The 18,659-nt window shown below is 42.7% G+C and overlaps 1 protein-coding gene across 4 annotated transcripts in view; it reads right to left on the bottom strand.

The window, feature by feature from the left end:
- The window catches only part of ciita (class II, major histocompatibility complex, transactivator), a 79,787-nt gene that overhangs the window by 42,299 nt on the left and 18,829 nt on the right, over nt 1–18,659 (bottom strand). For 3 of the 4 annotated variants that reach the window (XM_069906960.1, XM_069906959.1, XM_069906958.1), the window contains exon 3: nt 1,990–2,121. In XM_069906960.1, coding sequence (XP_069763061.1) covers nt 1,990–2,121 — 132 coding nt within the window. Of the gene's footprint in view, nt 1–1,989; nt 2,122–12,978; nt 13,050–18,659 lie in introns of those variants that run through there. The other variant, XM_069906961.1, reaches the window with a different exon arrangement.

Genomic DNA, 18,659 nt, shown 5'->3' with positions numbered 1-18,659 from the left:
CCAGCCCTTCCTGTTAAAAGTTCAAATCAACCAATTTTTTTTTTACTGCGGGATCAGTTTAGGTTGCAAGTGCATCCATATAGACATTTGTCTTGTGTACTATTTAAATAGGACACCTGATTGGCTGCTGTGATTTGGAGTGAGAGGTCCAGCCAGTGAAACCACCCAGGCCCAACCCCACAAACTGTCCAACACAACTGAAAGAGGAATTTCAAGGTGTTCTTCATTTTCATCATCCCTTCTGATATTTTTTGTTTCCTTCTGTTGATGCACATCCACGTACAGACATTTAATTCATCGAGGTCTGAATTCCAATATGTGTGGTCTATTTTCTCAAACTTCCAATTTGCTTCTTGCTCCTTCTGCAGTTGACAGCAGTTATTCTCATCCTGTGCACAGAGCCATCTCCTCTTGCTCCCTTTGAATTTTAAGCTTTATTCTTTGGTCTATCCCAACCTCCTCACTTTCAACCTCTCTGAACTTCTTGCTTCCTCCCTGTCTCATCAAATCACCTGCTGTGTAGGACTCAAAGTGTAATGTTAAGTGAGCAAGTTCCAGCAGTGTGTTATGCTGATAGCACAGGCAACTGCCTGGGCGGTGAGGAGGAAAAGAGATATCGGTTTCAAGGATTCCAATCAACTGGTTTGTCATGCGAAATCGTGGAAATTTTGTGTATCATGGCTGCATCAATCAAAGCCAGAGCTGACTGCTGAATTAAAAGAGACTTTGAGGAGTCATAAGGACTCAGTGATCATGGATCCATTGAATATCATGGGGAAATGGTTCAGCCTTATTATATTCAAGATGACCGGCACCCATGTAACACAAGAGCAGAGCAAAGGAGATGCAGCCTCACAGCTTCGGAGATGGTTTCAATCCTCACTTCCGGCAGTTATGGCGAGGAGTTCACTCGCTAAAACCTCTCTGGTTTCCAACACATTCCAAAGACAGGTTAGTCTGTATTGTGTTTGGAGACTATCAATTTACAGAGTATAGGTGAGTGGTAGAATCTAGGGAAAATTGAAGAGAACCTGGAGTCAATGAAATGGGGTTAGTCCAGGTTTGGTGGGGGCAGGTCGTTTGTGGTGGGCATGGATTTGATGGGCTGAATGGCCTATGTTGTGCTGCATGATCATGGATTTTTAAAAGTCACCTGCCATTTGTCAACCCCATTGTGGACTTTGTTAAACACCAGCACAATGGACAAACAATTACTGATAATGCTTTAGAGTTAAATGCACTTGTCTGTACAACATCTCCAAACATATCACGTAACTACAACACCTCAGACCATCACAAGCTTCTCTGGGGTTGGTTGGCTGCATGTGGCATCCCGTTGGCAAGTTTGTAATTGGAATCCAAGGTGTAAGAACATAAGAAATAGGAGCAGGGGTCAGCCACCCGGCCCATCGAGCCGGCTCCATCATTCAATGAGATTATGGCTAATCTGATGATCATCCCTACCTACCTGCCTTTCCCCATATTCCCTAATTCCCCTACTATGTAAAAATCTATCCCACCTTGTGTAATATATGTTTACTACTGCTTCAAAGGGCAGAGAATTCCACAGATCTGCCACCATCTTAGAAAAGCAGTTCCTCTCCATCTCTGTCTTAAATCTACTACCCTGAATCTTGAGGCGGTGTTTCCAAGTTCTAGTCTCCCCCACCAATGGGAATAACTTGCCCACCTTTTATAATTTGATAATATCCCCTCTCATTCTTCTAAATTCAAATAAGTACAACCTCAGACGACTCTATCTCTCCTCATAGGCTAACCGCTATCTGGAATGAATCTGGTTAACTTCCTCTGGGCCACCTCCAAAGCCAGTATGCATCTTTTCTCAAGTAAGGAGACCAGAAGTATCCTGCGCAAGTCCACTTGCACATTTGGTCATTGAGAATCAGATCAGAATATGAGCAAATATTTGAAGCAAAATCAACAGATTTCTCAGATAACAAGCAAGGTTCTCTTATCTGCTTCATGTACCTGTCCCATAAGCGACATCTCCATTCTGAGCGCAAGTGTTGGTAAGAGCCAGCTGCTCTTCCTGAAGCAAAGTCAAATAGTTGTGGTTTTTCACTGCAGATGGCACTGCTGTACACTGTTGGTTTCTCATGTCTGCAAGCAAAAACAAAAGCCTAGATTTGAAAAACATGCCCAAAAATAAAAGGGCAGCAGAGTTAGTGTAGCGGATAGTGCAACGCTGTTAAAGCACCACTGATCGGGACCAAGGTTTGAATCCCAAGCTGTCTGTGAAAGGAGTTTGTATGTTTCTGCCCTTGTCTGAGTGGGTTTCCTCCAACGGGATCTGGTTTCCTCCCCCATTTAGGACGTACCTGGGGTTGAAGGTTAATTGGATGTAATTGGGCAGCACAAGCTAGTGGGCCAGAATGGCCTGTTACCGTGCTGTATCTCTAAATTTAAATTGAAAATAGTAGTGTTCACTGACCATTTGCTCATTCGCTCATTTTCAGATATGCAGAACTAAAACCCCTCAAATTACAGCTTATGAACAAGAAGGATATTTGTGTAAAATTGAAGAACTGTTTATGTACTTGGATGTGATTCAATGGCACAAGCTTTGTCAAAGTAAAACTGAAAGTAGCAGGGCCATGCTTGTGGGACACCCAAAACAAATATTCAAACATGATATCTGAGATAAAGGTTTACTCAAAAACAAAAATTTCTCAACACAAAGCAGGAGGAAACCATCACAGTTGATGATTCTCCTCCAAAGAGTTCAAGACACACTGTATTCACATTCTTAATTAAAACACTAAGATGTAGGAGCAAAATTAAGCCTGTTCCACCATTCAAATCCTGGCAGATATACTTTACTCTCCTGCCTTTGCCCTTTGATACCTTTAGTAATCAACCTCCACCTTAAATATACCCAATGACTTGGCCTCCACAGTCTTCTGTGGCAACAAAGTTGGAGCCTCCTAACTTTTAAATACTGTATAAGGAAAACATGGTCAAAAGAGAATGCAGTTCACACAGCCCACAATCTCCACACAATAAATCATACAGAATTATTCTGGTTAAGTAAACAAAATTGCATTCGATTACTTAAAGAATTTATATTGGATAGGGGAATCACTTCATTGGCCAACACTTGGCTTGAATGTTACCCTTCAGCTATCTTAAGTATAACTGCTGAACAGCAAGTTCCTTTCAACTCTTTTTGACAATTTACAGAATGCATAGGATGTGGCAGGGAACCTGAGGTAGAAATGCAGCAAAATTGATAATTGATACCAGTCTAAGAATACTGTAAAACACACTGAGCAATAAGAATAAAGTAGATGACCTTGTTGTACAGCTACAGATTAAAAGATATGACTGTGCCATCACCAAGATATAGCTTAATGATGGATGTGACTTGGAGCTGAATGTCCAAGGGTACACAGTATATAGGCAGGTAGGTAGAGGGGGTGGTGTGGCCCTAGTGGTAAGCAATGAAATTAAATCACTAGAAAGAAGGGACATGGGGTCAGAAGTGGGATGAGTTAAGAAATGAAAAGGGTAAAAGGACCCTAATATCAGTTATACTCGGGCCCCCAAAAAACAGCCAGGAAGTGGACTAGAAGTGACAGCTGGAAATAGAAAATGTTAAAATAATTATGGGGGATTTTAACATAAAAGGTGATTGGAAAAGTCAGGAAGTTTCCAGATCTCAGGAGAAAAAGTTTGTAGAATGCCTATGGGCTGGCTTTTTGGAGCAGCTTGTTGATAAGCCAACCAGGGGATTGGTGGTTTTGGATTGGGTACTGTGCAATGAACCGGAGGTGATTAGAGAACGACAGGTAATGGAACCCTTGGGAAGTATTGATCATAACATGACTGAGTTCAGTTTCAAATTTGAAAAGAAGCTGATATCAGGTGTCACTATTTCAGTGGAACAAAGGAAATTACAGTGGAATGAGGGAGGAACTGGCCCAAGTGGACTGGAACAGTAAATTAGTTGGAGGGACAGCAGAGCAGAATTGGATATTTCAACAAGAAATAAAGAAAGTGCAAGATAGATATATTCCAAGAAAAAAGAAAATGATGAATGGAAAAATGGCACAAATGTGGCCAACAAGAGAGGTTACGGCTAAAATAAAAGCAAAAGGGAGGGCAGACAAGGAAGAAAAATTTAGTGGGAAAACAAAGGACTTGGACATTTTTAAAAATACAAAAAGAGACAAAGAAAGTCATTAGGAAAGAAAAGATGAATTATGAAAGGGAGTTGTCAAATAACAAACAAAAGGATACTAAAAGTTTTTAAAATATTTGAAGAGTAAAAGAGACACACGGGTAGATATAAGACCAATTGAAAATGATGTTGGAGAAATTATAATGGGTAACAAAGAGATGACAGAGGAACTAAATGAGTATTTTGCATCAGTCTTCACTGAAGAAAACAATAGCAATATACCTGATAATCAGATGTCTCAGGGAATAGAATTAAGAACAGTCAAGAGAGATAGTGCTTAGTAAGCGAAATGGACTGAAGATAGATAAGTCTCCCGGACCAGATGAGGTGCGCCCATGGGTTCTGAAGGAGGTGACTTTGGAGATTGTGGAGGCAGTGGAAATTATTTTCCAGGAATCAATAGACTCTGGCACGGTTCCACAGAATTGGAAGGTTGCAAATGTAGTTCCGCTGTTCAAGAAAGGAAGGAGGCAGAAAAAAGGAAATTATAGGTCTATTAGTCTGACGCCAGTGGTTGGAAAGTTGTTGGAGTTGATCCTCAAGGAATACCTTGAGGTACATAACATAATAGGTCCAAGCCAGCACAGTTTCATGAAGGGAAGATCCTGCCTGACCAACCTATTGGAATCTTTTGAGGAAATCTCAAGTAGGATGGACAAGAGAGAGGCTATGGATGTTGTGTATTTGGATTTTCAAAATGCCTTCAATAAGGAGAGAGGTTATTTGCCAGATCAAATATTTAATGTAGAAAAGACTAGCTTATTTTGGAAAAAAATGCCTGAAAGGACCTACATTTCAAAAGAGGGAAAAAAAGTGCACCAGGGCATAAGGCATCGAAGGATAGGCTAACATTATTGCTTGGGGGTAATGCGTCCGGGGATTTCAGCTCAAGCCTTTGCTTGTATATCGCTCCCTAAATCCAAGGGCACTTCGTTGCATCATTAAGACATCTCTTCCTGTTATTTGGAAAGCAAATGCTAAGGCTTGGGTTACAATTGCCATCTTTGAAGATTGGTTCTTGAACCATTTTGTCCCTGCTGTTGAACATTATTGCCTGGCCAAGAAAATTCCTTTCAAGATTCTCCTTGTGTTTGACAACGCACCCGGACATTCAAGCACTTTAGATGAACTTCACCCCCATGTAAAGGTTGTATTTTTAACCCCCAACACGACATCGCTACTTCAGCCAATGGATCAAGGAGTCATAGCCTCCTTTAAAACCTATTATTTACGGCAGACCTTCTCACAAGCGGTCAGAGCTACCCAAGATGAAGTGATGAGCTTAAGGGAGTTCTGGAGAAATTATAACACCTATGATGCCATCAAAAATATTGCTGATTCGTGGGATGAAGTGAAGCAGTCAAATATGAATGGAGCGTGGATCAAATTGTGCCCCCAATTCGTCCATGCTTTTTAGAGGTTCACAGATGACAACATTGCTGAAGCCAGGCAAGCTGTGATTGATTTTGGTAATCAATTGCAGTTAGACATCAGTGAAAACGATGTCGTAGAGTTACTCAACTCCCATGCTGAAGCACTAACCAATGAAAACCTTATGGAAATAGAGCATCAGATGACAGCACTTGAGGAAGACTCAGACCTAAACACTCCAGAACTGAAAAAGTTTTCAATGAAAGAGTTAGCTGAAGCCTTTCGTCTCATTGAAGCAGGGATGGCAAAGTTAGAGGAACAAGATCCTAATACAGAGAGGTTTACCAAAGTTTACCGTACAGTTACCGAGGGCCTCAGCTGCTACAAAGCCATTTATGACAAGAAAAAGAAAAGCTCTGTACAAACCTCCCTTGATGCCTACTGCAAGAAATCGACTCCAGTAGTTTTATATGCATAAAAAGGTAAAATATGTACTATATACTAAGACAAACATTTGACTAACTGATGGTAAATAAGAATCGTATGTACTGACTTACCTACAAATCTGACTTAAAAACTGACTTAGGATCTGATCTCGTTCGTAACCTGGGAACTGCCTGCGTAAGTGTAGAGAAAGAAAAAAGCTTGGGAGCAGACAACAGGTAAACATATTGAAAGAGTCAACCATTGTTCTTGGTCTGAAATCAAATACAGGTCAGACTTAGTCGGGGTAACGGGTTTTCTTCTCTATATGCCAACACTGAATAATTAAGCTACTGCACGCTAAACAACTTTTCTTCATCCTATCCAACAGCACTGTGACCAATTAATTACTTTTTGGAAGTGTGGTATTCCTCAATTTACAACAAATTTAATTTTAATTTAATTTCAACATACAACATGGTAACAGGCCCTTTCAGCCTGTGCTCCTGAATTGACCTACACCCCAGTACATTTTTGAACAGTGGGAGGAAACCGGAGCACCCAGAGAAAACTCATGCAGACACGGGGAGAACGTACAAACTCCTTACAGACAGCATCGATTTTAACCCTGGTCACTGGCGCTGTAACAGAGCTGCACTAACTGCTACGCTTACCTTGCCGCCCTATTGCAGCCATTTGTACAAAACAATGTTCTGAGGACAATATTCCCTGCTGCTCAGCAGTTTTGTTGATATTAATCGAATCGAGAACATTGGTCAAGACACCAAGAAGTATCAGATAAGTCCCATGAAAGAGGCCATTTGACCCATCGCATCCATGCTGCTTGTAAAAGAAGTACTCAGTCTAATATCATCTATAGATTTCTTGTTTACTCAATCAAATCCATCCTTTTCACAAATGGACTGTAGCCCTGTGGGTCACAGCTCTTCGATACACATTGGAGATTTTTTTTTTAAATGTGGTTGGCAAGTCTGCCTCTCCACTCTTTCAACAAATGTCTTCCAGTCCCTGCACCCCCCCCCCCTCCTCGCTCCCGACCCCGACTGTGTAAAGAATTGTCCTTCCCTCTTCTAGTGTAGATTGAAAGTCAGGTGACATCTCCATCTGGAACCTGGTGGGAGTGTGGGTTGTGGAGGGTCACATGACCTCACTGACTGGAACCTAGTTAGAAGTCATATCACCTGACAATGAAGGTTGGACCCCGCCCACCCATTGGTGCACACCTGACCATTGGCCATTTTAATCACCTAGTGATCACCTGGGACAGACCCTCCAGCTTACTGTACTATAAAGTCCACCACATGTAGTAGCTCTTTCTCTCTTGCTCTTTGGCCCTGAGGCGAACCCTGCTGTGGACAATGCTGGAGAAGTTGTTGGTAAAGTGTGTACTACATAGGGACTGGGAGTATTGTATACTGTTCTAGTTGTAGATAGCATCTGAGCCGTGCCCATGTTAGACAAAGAATGGTGGGTTGCGTATTATAGTCCTTGGTTGAGATAAGTCTGTATAAACAGTTGCTAGTATTGGTAGAATTAAGTCTGATGTGACTGTGTTGTGAGTGTTATCTCTGATATGATCCCCTTACATGTGTTTGAATAAAGATTATTTCTGAATTCAACCTGTGTTCAGACTCGTTGCTCTTTGAACCCATCAAACTTGTTTCCCTTCCCACACAAGCTCCCACTAATTACCTTAATTCTGTGCCTCCTGCTATTAATCCCTTAAGTAATCAAATATTTTATCCAGGCTCATCAGAATTTTACACAGCTCAACTGAATTTCCCTTCAGCCTCTTCTGTTGCAACAAAAAACAATCCAGCCTATTTAGTTTTGCCTCAGACTAAAATCGGTCATCCTGGTAAATGTTCTCTGCACCTTTTCCAGAGCACTCAGACCTTTCCTCTAATCTGATGGCCACATAGAACCATAGAACTTTACAGCACAGAAACGGGCCCCTTTGGCCCTTCTAATCTGTACCAAAACATTTATTTTCTAGACCCACTGACTTGCACCCAGTCCATAACCCTCCATACCCTTCCCATCCATCCAGATTCTTCTTAAATGTTAAAATTGAGCCTGCATTCACCACTTCAGCCGGCAGATCGCTCCACACTCCCACCACTCTCTGTGTCATGAAGTTCCCCCTCACGTTTCCCCCTAAACATTTCCTCTCACCCTTAACCCATGTCCTCTGGTTTGTATCTCGCCGACCCTCAGTAGAAAAAGCCTTCCTACAGTTACTGTCTATCCCCCTCATAATTTTAAATACCTCTATCAAATCTCCTCTCATGCTTCTAGGCTCCAGGGAACAAAATCCTAACCTGTTTAACCTTTCCCTGTATCTCAGTTCCTGAAGTCCAGGCAACATCCGAGTAAATCTTCTCTGCACTCTTTCTGTCTTATCGATATCTGTCCTGTAGTTCGGTGACCAAAACTGCACACAATACTCCAAATTTGGCCTCACCAATGTTTTGTACAACTTTACCATAGCATCCTGTCCCCTATACTCAATACTTTGATTTATGATGGCCAATATACCAAAACCTTTCTTTATCACCCTATCCACCTGTGATGCCACCTTCAGGGAATTGTGCAGAGTTGACGCCAAGGGGGGCATCCATGGGCATTGCTCCCCATACGGTCACAGCCATCGCTGGCCGTCAGACCTGCCCTCGCCTGCATCACTAATATGCATCAAGCGCCACTAGCTTCTAGCTTGACGCACGCTAGTGACTCTCCATCCTCCCCAGGCCGCATGACTAGCATGCATCACATGTCGCTGGCGGTTAATGATGCTTAACGGCATAAAAGCAGCACTCTCGGCACCTCCATGGGAGAGGGGTGGATGATGGTAACAGCACCACCTCCCGCCCCCGAGTTTATGAGCTTTGCATTGTGACATTCTAACATTTGTTCTGGCGCCAACGCTGGAATTATGTATCTGTATTCCCAGATCCCTCTGTTCTACCGCACTCCCCAGTGCCCCACCATTTATCGTGTATGTCCTTTCTTGTATTGTCCTTCCAAAATACAACACCTCACACTTGTCTGCATTAAATTCCATCTGCCATTTTTCAGCCCATTTTTCCAGCTGGTTCACATCCCTCTGCAAGCTTCGAAAACCTTCTTTGCTGTCCATTCTTTATCACCTACAGACTTTCTGATCCAATTTACCACATTATTATCCAGATCATTGATATAGATGACAAACAACAATGGTCCCAGCAACAATCCCGGAGGTACACCATTCATCTCCAGTGTGAGAATCAATCATCCACCATTATTCTCTCACTTCTCCCATCCAGCCATTGTCAAATCCATTTCACTACCTCACCATGAATACCTTGCATCTGAACCTTCCTGACTAACCCCCCATGTGAAATCTTGTCTGTAAACAATATCCAAACTGTGATCTAACAAGTACTGGTGGAAAGTGTGCTGACTGGCTCTATCGCAGTCTAGTATGGGGACACCAATAGTTCTGAGTGGAAAGCCCTCCAAAAGGTAGTGGACACAGACCAGGACATCACAGTAAAACCCTTCCCATCATCAAAAACATCTACTGCTGCCCTCAGAGGGGAGCAGCAATCATCAAGGATCAAAATCACAGCACACACTCTGTTCTCGTTGCTGCCATCAGGAAAGAGGTCTAGGTGCCACAAGACTCGCACCACCAGGTTCAGGAACAGCTGCTCCCCTCCACCATCAGACTCCTCAACAACAAACTCAATCAGGGACTCATTTAAGGACTCTTACTTTTATACTTCATTGATTTTTTTTTCTCACTCATGATTGAACACAGTTTGTTTACATTTCTTTATTTGTTACGTTAAGTTAGTTTTCTTTTGCACTGGCAATAATGAGTGGCACGGTTGGCGTAGCGCTTAACAAAATGCCTTTACAATGCCAGCGATTGGGACTGGGGATCAAATCCTGTGCTGTTTGTAAGGAGTTTGTATGTTCTCCCCGTGTCTGTGTGGGTTTTCCCCGGGGACTCTGGTTTCCTCTTACCATTCATAACAGGTGTAAATTGGGCGGCGCGGACTCGTGGGCTGAAATGGCTTGTTACCATGCTGTGTGTCTAAATTTAAATTTAAGTGGTAATTCTACTGCACCTGCAGGAAAAAAAGCATCTCAGGGGTGTGTGTGATGTCACGCGTGTACTCTGACAATTAATCTGAAATCTGAATCCGAATACAATTCTTGGTCCTACCCTTGCATTTTATGCCTCAGATAACAAAGCAATGTGTCCAAAAGGATTCTTGAATTGATTATTGCTACATGTACCAATTGTGATGGTACAGATTCTATCACCAATGTGTCTATGTACCGATGGTAGTGTAGGATGACTGAGATTGGCTGAGAGTGTAGCGACACCTAGTGGCAGATCTTAAAGGGTTGCTCCTAGCCAGACCAGGTCATTCTGGACTGCTCGACCTACTTGTGATATGCTCCAGTCTTTTAGTTAATAAAAGCCTTGGTTTGGATCAACAAGTCTTTGGTTCTTTCGACGCGCTCGACACCAACGTACTGTGGAAAAACATGGTTTTGCATGTAATCCAGGCAGCTCACAGAGGTGCTGCAGTCTGTCACAATTTAGATTGACAAAATTTTTAAAAAAATCATTAGAAAACCAACAGGTAACAAGATTAACCATAAATAATAATGTTAACATCAACAGAAAAATAAAATACAGACTTTAAATTAAAAATAACTGCTGTTTCCTGATGGGAATCTGGTACAACAGCTGCACCAGTTACATCCAGCCCTTGTACTTTTGGTATCTGTGGATTATATTCTTGGAGGCCTTCAGTTCCTGTGCACCTTTGCCCTCTCGATTTTTCACTTCCCTGTCCCCTTCTGGGGACAATTCCATTTCCTACTTCTCTTCCCAACTGTGCAAACCTCAGTGTTCACTTGGTCAAAGACTTTTGATGCGAAAACTCAGAAATGCTGGAGGAACTCGGCCGATCTCGCAGTATCTATAGGAGATGAAGATGATGTTTCTGGCCCGAGCTCGATCGAGGTAATACATATCTCGAGGAAGGACCTGAAACGTTGGTAATACATCTTTAACTCCCATGGACGCTGCGACATGGGCTGAGCTCCTCCAGCATTTCTACATTGTTATTACAATCAGTGTCTGCAGACTTTCGTTTTTCACAAAGGCTTTTACTTCCCTGTCAACTATAATTGTTGTATCATCTGTGAACCCCTTGACCTCGTACATGACATTTAAGTTTGAGTTATTAAAATAAATTAAAGGAAGCAAGGGTCTGAGTACTGCCCTCACAAAAAGCGTTACATTCACAAAAACATATCTCAGCCATTATCCTCTCTTGCCTGCTGCTGAGGCCATTTTGAATCCAATTTACCTCTGCTTTGACTCTTCTGAACTTGCCCCATTTCAGCTTGGCTCTCCTGGGGAAAACAGGCATCTTTTCAAAGTCATCACTAAATTCGGTAGGCAACATTAAGCTCATTGACCCTCCTTGTTACCCCATCAAGCGAGCCAATCATGAAAGTTAGACATGTGCTTCATTTAATAAATCTTCATTTGCTTTCTCTGAATAATCAATGACTTTCTGATGAATGCACATCTGGGCCTTCCGAATTGAATCCTAACCTTTGAGGTTCTACTTTATGATCAGAATATCATATGAAGTGTCCAATGATGGTATCAACACCACCAGAACATCTTCCATGCTCCTCCCCTCTTCACCTTCTGTCGGGACCGCTCCTGCCATGACTCCCTCATCCACTTATCCCTTCCCACCGATTGCCCCCTTGGCACCTTCCCCTGTGGCCCCAGGAAGAGCGACACTTGCATCCACACACCAATACCCTCCCGCCATTCAAGATCCCAAAAAGTCCTTCCAAATGAAGCAACATTTGTGAATCTGCAGGAGTCATTTACTGCATCCAGTGCTCCTGTTGTGGCATTCTCTACATCGGAAAGACTAGACGCAGGCTGGGAGATCGCTTCGCCGAGCACCTTCGATCTGTCTGCATCAATGACAGGGATCTCCCAGTGGCCAACCATTTTAATTCTGCACCCCACTCCCATGCTGACGTGTCTGTCCGTGGCCTCATGTACTGTCAAACAAAGGCAACCCATAAATTAGAAGAGCAACACCTAATATTCCATCTGCACACTTTCCAGTCAGATGGCATTAACATAGACTTCTCCGGTTTCTGATCGCCCACTCCCTGTTCCCTCTCTTCCCTTTCCCTCAGTCTTCTTTCCTCCAGTTCTCCAATTCCCCCCTCCCTCTGCTTGCTAGTGTTTCCTCCCTTACCCATCTATTACCTCTTGCCTGTGGGCCTGTGCTCCTCCCCCTGCCCTCTCCTCCACCATTTTGTTCGGGTGCCCGCCAACATTTTGCTCACACCTTGAGGAAGGGCTCAAGCCCAAAATGTTGGTTAAATATCTTTATGATCTAAAGTACACTGGTTGACCTGTTTCTCCAGCATTGTGTTCTTATATGCCAGATGTATTACCTTCAATGACCCTTGTTATCTCCTCTGGAAATTTTAATCAATTTGTCCTGAATTAAATCTATGCTGAGAGCTTTTGTTTATTTTTTTTCTTTCAAAATGTTGACTGGCCATTGTTAATGTCTATTCCTTACTTCCTTTTTTAAAAAAAACCAATGGTGTTTTAAATACACAAAAATGGAAGAGAGCAAATAGATCTTGGTGTGGATGTCAACAAATCCGCTTTACATAGTGGGGCAGCTGGGTAAGATGGTCAGGTACAAATGGAACACTCATTTAATGTCTGAGACACAGCACATTAGACCGGTGAAGTCATGGTGAGGAAGTATAAAGCATTGGTTGGGTCTCAGCTAAAACACACTTGTAGTCACCACATTTAAAGAAGAATGCAATTGACCCAAGGGAGAAAATTACAAAATTCTCAAGGCCCAGGGAGGTTTAAATATTAAGAAATTAATATTTACCGTTGGCATAGTGATTAGCGCCATGCCTTTACAGCACCAGCGACCGGGACCGGACCTGAGTTCGAATTCTGCACTGTCTGTAAGGTGTTTGTACATTTTCCCCGTGTCTGTGTGGGTTTTCTCCAGGGGACCTGGTTTCCTCCCACCGTTCAAAACATATCGGGGGGTGGGGTAAATTGGACGGCACTGATTCGTGGGCCGAAATGGCCTGTTACCATGCTGTATGTCTGAATTTAAATTTTAAAGTTAAATTTTTTAAAAGTGGTTGAATTGTGGTTATTTACTTTAGAATACTGAAAAGTGAAAGGAAATTTAATTAAGGACTGGCTAGAATGAAGAGGAAGGACATTTTCTGAGAAGATTAACTCAAAAGGTATTGGCAGGAACTTGGGGTGAGGTGGGGAGTAACAGTCATGGTCATGGCTATGAAGCTCAGAAACAGGCTCTTCGGCCTAACTCGTCCATGCCAACCAAGTTGCCAATATGAACTAGACCTATTTGCTGGCAATTGGCACATTTTTCTCTACGCCTTCCATGCCCCCTCCCTTGCCACTATTTGGGTCCCAAAACAGTCCTTCCAAGTGAGGCAACATTTCACTTGTGAATCTGCAAAAGTCACCTTCTGAATCTGGTACTCCAGTTGTGGTCTCCTCTATATCGGAGAGATGAGGCCCAAACTGGTAGATTGCTTCTTTGAGCATCTTGTCTCTGTCCATCACAATAGCGTCGATCTCCTAGTGATCATCCATTTCAATTCTCTGTCCCATTCCCTTACTGACATGTCTTTCCATGGTCTCATGTACTACCAGACTGAGACCACTTTCAAAATGGAGGAACAACACCTCATCTTCCATCTGGGCACCCTCCAACCTGATAAGTGTTAACATCAACTTGTCCGGTATCCGTTAAACCCCCCCCTATCTTCTTCCCCAGCCTCCTTTCCTCTCATTCTGTCTGTCTGTCTGTCTCTCTCCCTCTCTCTTCCCCCCCCTCCTTTCTCTCTGTCTCCTTTCACCCAACTAAAATAAATTCTCACCTTTCCTCTTATCGAATTAACACTTTTTGTCTGTGGTCTGGACTCTTCCCCCTCCAATTTTTCCCACTTTCTCTCTCGTCTTTAATTTACACACCTGCCTGCTTTTTGCTTATACCTTGAAGAAGGACTCAGGCCCAAGACATCAGTAATATATCTTTACCTCCTGTGGATGCTGCGAGACCATAGATCCTCCAACATTTCTGTTTTTACTTTCCTGACACATGCCTGGGGAGTTTTTAAACTCACTGCCTGATCGGGTATGGAAAGCAGAAACTCTCCTTCCATTTAAAGCAATTGATATGGAAGTCTCCAACCCAGTAGCTGTGATTTAGTCTCTTTCGCTAAACCTCCTTCATTCAGATACCCCCACATCATCAAACATCTGGTCCTCGGGCACTTGTAGCTGGATTTGACTGGAAAATTATAGATATTGCCTTCATTATTTCTCCCCATCTTTTTTTCCCCCCTCTCCTCATCATCCAGGAGCATAATTTAATTTTTTTAAAATTTAGACATAACACTGCAACAGGCACATCCAGCCCATGTGTCCATGCCGCCCAAATGTACCCCATTAACCTATAACCCCCATGCATTTTGAAAGATGGGAAGAAACCAAAGCAACTGGAGGAAACCCATGCAGACACAGAATAATATACAAACCCCTTACAGAGAGCATCGGATTCGAACCTGGGCCGCTGGCGCTGTAACAGTGTTGCGCTAACTGCTATGATGTCCGTGCATTTCATTTTTCCCTTAATATTAATGATCCCTTAATATTTCCCATCTCTTAATTTTTGTACAAATTATTTCTCTTCCCTAATTACAACATATCCATCTCCTGCCTCACTTGCCTGCCTCTTTTGTGTAGAGAGGTATTTTATCTGAACAATATTCATATTCCACCCCCCTCCCCCACCACATACTTTACATTCAAGAGCTCCAGAATAAATGCATATTATGCAAACATCCAGACATTGGGTTTAAAAAGAATAAAAATGTTTCACAATTGACAACTTAAACTGTGCAGGAGAATGGCCCTGCTACTCGGGTCACTGCTACACAGCACCAGAGACCCAGCTTCAACACTGGCCTCAGGTATTGTCTATCGAGTGTTTGCAGGGTTTTATTATGTCTGCATGGGTTTCATCCAGGTGCTCTGGCTTCTCCCACACTCCAAAGGTATGCAGGTTTCTGGGTTAAGTGGATGCTGCTATTCATCATTAGTGTGTAGGAGTGTGATAGAATATTTTGTGTTTTATATTGTAATAGATATGATTTTGGGAGATAAATTGTGGCAGGTTTTTTTAAGTGTAGGTCACATTCAAACATTTCAAAACAGATCTCATTTACAATCCTGGAGCTCTGCTCAAGCTGGACAGGTCAGCTCCAAATACCTTTGCAAAAGCTTTGGGGAGTGCCCAAGAGACTTCATTAATGGGTTGTTGTTTTGAAAAGCAACAGATGATTAGATTCACAGCTGCAGTCTGTCTGAGTGGAGGTTGCTGTTCTAAGAGGGTCATGTGGTTTTGCAAGCAGAGAGAGTAAAACAGGCTTTTCTCTGAGATAGAGAGAGAATTAATTCAGTTCTGCAGTGTTAGAGTTCAGCAGCAACAGCTGGAACTGGAACAGGAGAAGCTGGCAAGCTTGTGGAAAAACCCCATTTGGAAGATGGGTTGTGAGTGCTTAGTTCAGCCTGGTCAACACTCTTGTGGTCCATACAAGAGGAGAGGGCTGGCTGCCTAATGTTTCACTTGAAATAAGAGAAACAAAAAGGAACTCTGTGGTGACCTGAAAGAAAGAGGTCATCATCTGGAAAACCCTGATGGGGCAAGTTTCTTCAGCAAGACACCGGCGTGGCTGATTAAAAGGGATCAGTTTGTATCCAGGAACAACAAATCTCTCTGAAAACCAACAAGAACCTTCCTGAGAGGTAACCATTTACCTTTCAAGCATCAAAGCCTGGTGAAGATTCATAAACGTTAAATCCTGTGCACAGTACAAGAATTGCCTGCAACCAGTGAACTTGGAGGAGTGGAGAACTGAGATTGGACTGTGAATCAAAGAACCTTTCTGAACTTACACACACGTTACATGCATGATTAGAATTAGAAGGGGGTAAAGCTAATAGTAATATGTTAAAATTTGATCCTGTTTTCATGTTTAAAGATAATTAAAGCTACTTTTGTTTAAGTAACCATTTGTCTTGGTGAATATCTATTGCTGCTGGGTTTTGGGGTTCTCTGGGCTCTTAACGGGAGAATCTGAAGGAAGTTCATCAGAACATGGAAAACAATTTTTTTTAAATGGAATTTATGTTCTTTGGCTTGGCTTCGCGGACGAAGATTTATGGAGGGGTAATGTCCACGTCAGCTGCAGGCTCGTTTATGGCTGACAAGTCCGATGCAGGACAGGCAGACATGGTTCCAGCGGTTGCAAGGGAAAATTGGTTGGTTGGGGTTGGGTGTTGGGTTTTTCCTCCTTTGTGTTTTGTCAGTGTGGTGGGCTTCAAAGGAGGTTGCTGCCCGCCGAACTGTGAGGCTCCATGATGCACAGTTTGAGGCGATATCAGCCCACTGGTGGTGGTCAATGTGGCAGGCACCAAGAGATTTCTTTAGGCAGTCCTTGTACCTCTTCTTTGGTGCACCTCTGTCTTGGTGGCCAGTGGAGAGCTCGCCATATAACACGATCTTGGGAAGGCGATGGTCCTCCATTCTGGAGACGTGACCCACCCAGCGCAGTTGGATCTTCAGCAGCGTGGATTCGATGCTGTCGGCCTCTGCCAGCTTGAGTACTTCGATGTTGGTGATGAAGTCGCTCCAATGAATGTTTAGGATGGAGCGGAGACAACGCTGGTGCTAGGAGCCGTAGGTGATGGTTTATGTAGAATTAGTATAAATGGGTAGTTGATGGTTGGTGTAGGTTGAAAGGACGATTTAAATGCTGATTGCTGTTGTCTATTCAAGTCTTTCCTGCCTTAGAACAACTAATTGCAGCTAATTAAGTAATTATGATGAGTAATTTTGTTAAAATTCAAAAAAGTCAAGTTCTCATGTATCGAGTGGCTGAGTATTAGCCAGAACAATGGGCATCTTGGGCTAGAAAAAAGCCAGAGTTATTCAGATTGTTGAAAAGCAGGAAATAACTTTCTATTCGTGAAACCTCGGATTATTTACTTTGCCGTGCATGATGTCATGGTCATGGGTTTATATCTAATGCTGCAGTTACTAATAGTGGGTCAGGCAGCAAGGGTGGAAAGGCACCATCACAAGTTGGAGAGTGAAAGAAAGAGGGGGCGATGGAGAAAGTGAGGCAAGACTTGCTGTGGGTATGAACTGTTGAGAGAGAAAATGAGCCAAGGTATTAAATGAGGGTTTCCATAGAGTGGAATAAAGGAACACAAAACTGCAGAATGCAACAGGGTGGTGGGATGAATCCGGCAGGTCAGGCTGTGTTCATGGAGGTAAGGAGGAGCTCCTATCACAAGGAGTAGAAATGTTCCATTCTAATACACACACGTTCCTAAAATTGATACTTTACATCGTCGTCACATGGCAATCTTGTATTTTTCCGCCTCTGTCCATTTCAAGCCAACTTGTTTCCTGTCCGCGCTCGTTCCGACAGAGGGGTCTAAAAAAAGTCAACTGTTTCTCCTCTGACCTGTGATTTTTATCAAGGAGCTGCATGAAAATGCGCATTAAAACATGTTCGATGCTGGAGTCTAGGGGAAACGATCATTCCGTCCCTCGGGCCAATCATCAATTTCCACCGGTTCAATAACCATATAATTCGTTTCGCACAACATCGGAGGTTAAAAGGACCGGATGCTGAGAACAAGCCGACTTGCTCAGACGCACGGGGCAACATTCCGCCGCTCTCAAACTTGCTTTCAGTTTCCCGGAAAGCCGATGGATGGTTCTCAGAATCCTAACAATACTACTCGGGGAATCGTTGCACCAATTTTAGGCGTGGTCACAATTGCTATTCTTTTCGCCACGTGAAATCAAAATAACATTTTTAAAGTTGCAGTTCTTAGCAATGGTCTAAACCAGTGGTTTTCACACCCCCCCCCAATTCCCTATTAGGGATTAGTGAGGGATTGCTTAAGGTGGTTTTGTAAGTGAAAAGGGGGGAAAGTTTGAAAACCACTGTTTAAAGAAAGGTCATGCTGTGTAGATTCAAATCTACCAGCTCTGATTTGACTGGACACAATCGATGTGAAACAACAACGCTGGAGAAACTCAGCAGGTCAAACAGTGCACTTTATACAGCCAAGATAAAGGTGCAAAACCAACGTTTCAGGCGAGCCCTTCATCAAGGAATGAATCAAGCCCGAAACGTTGGTTATGCATTTTATTTTCAAAATTTTAGTTTTCATTTGCATCGATACATACATACAAATTCTCTTTGCTATAACAATACAATGTAATGAAAAAGATACAAAATGATATATAAATGTTTTCTTTGTATCCCCTTCCCCCAAAAGAAAATAAACCTCCTGAATTTATTTATCATTCACTAACATTAATATATTCCTAACATATTATTCTAACCTGTACATATAAATTAGGAGGAGCGGGTGTTATGGATGATGTGGGTGGACTCTCACCATATGGTTTCCAAATCTATAAAAATTCTCAGGTTGATT

The sequence above is a fragment of the Narcine bancroftii genome, chromosome 12 (assembly GCF_036971445.1).
Source record: "Narcine bancroftii isolate sNarBan1 chromosome 12, sNarBan1.hap1, whole genome shotgun sequence".
Taxonomy (NCBI): domain Eukaryota; kingdom Metazoa; phylum Chordata; class Chondrichthyes; order Torpediniformes; family Narcinidae; genus Narcine; species Narcine bancroftii.
Note: the sequence above shows the minus strand (reverse complement) of the source record. Positions and strands in the feature narration are given on the sequence as shown.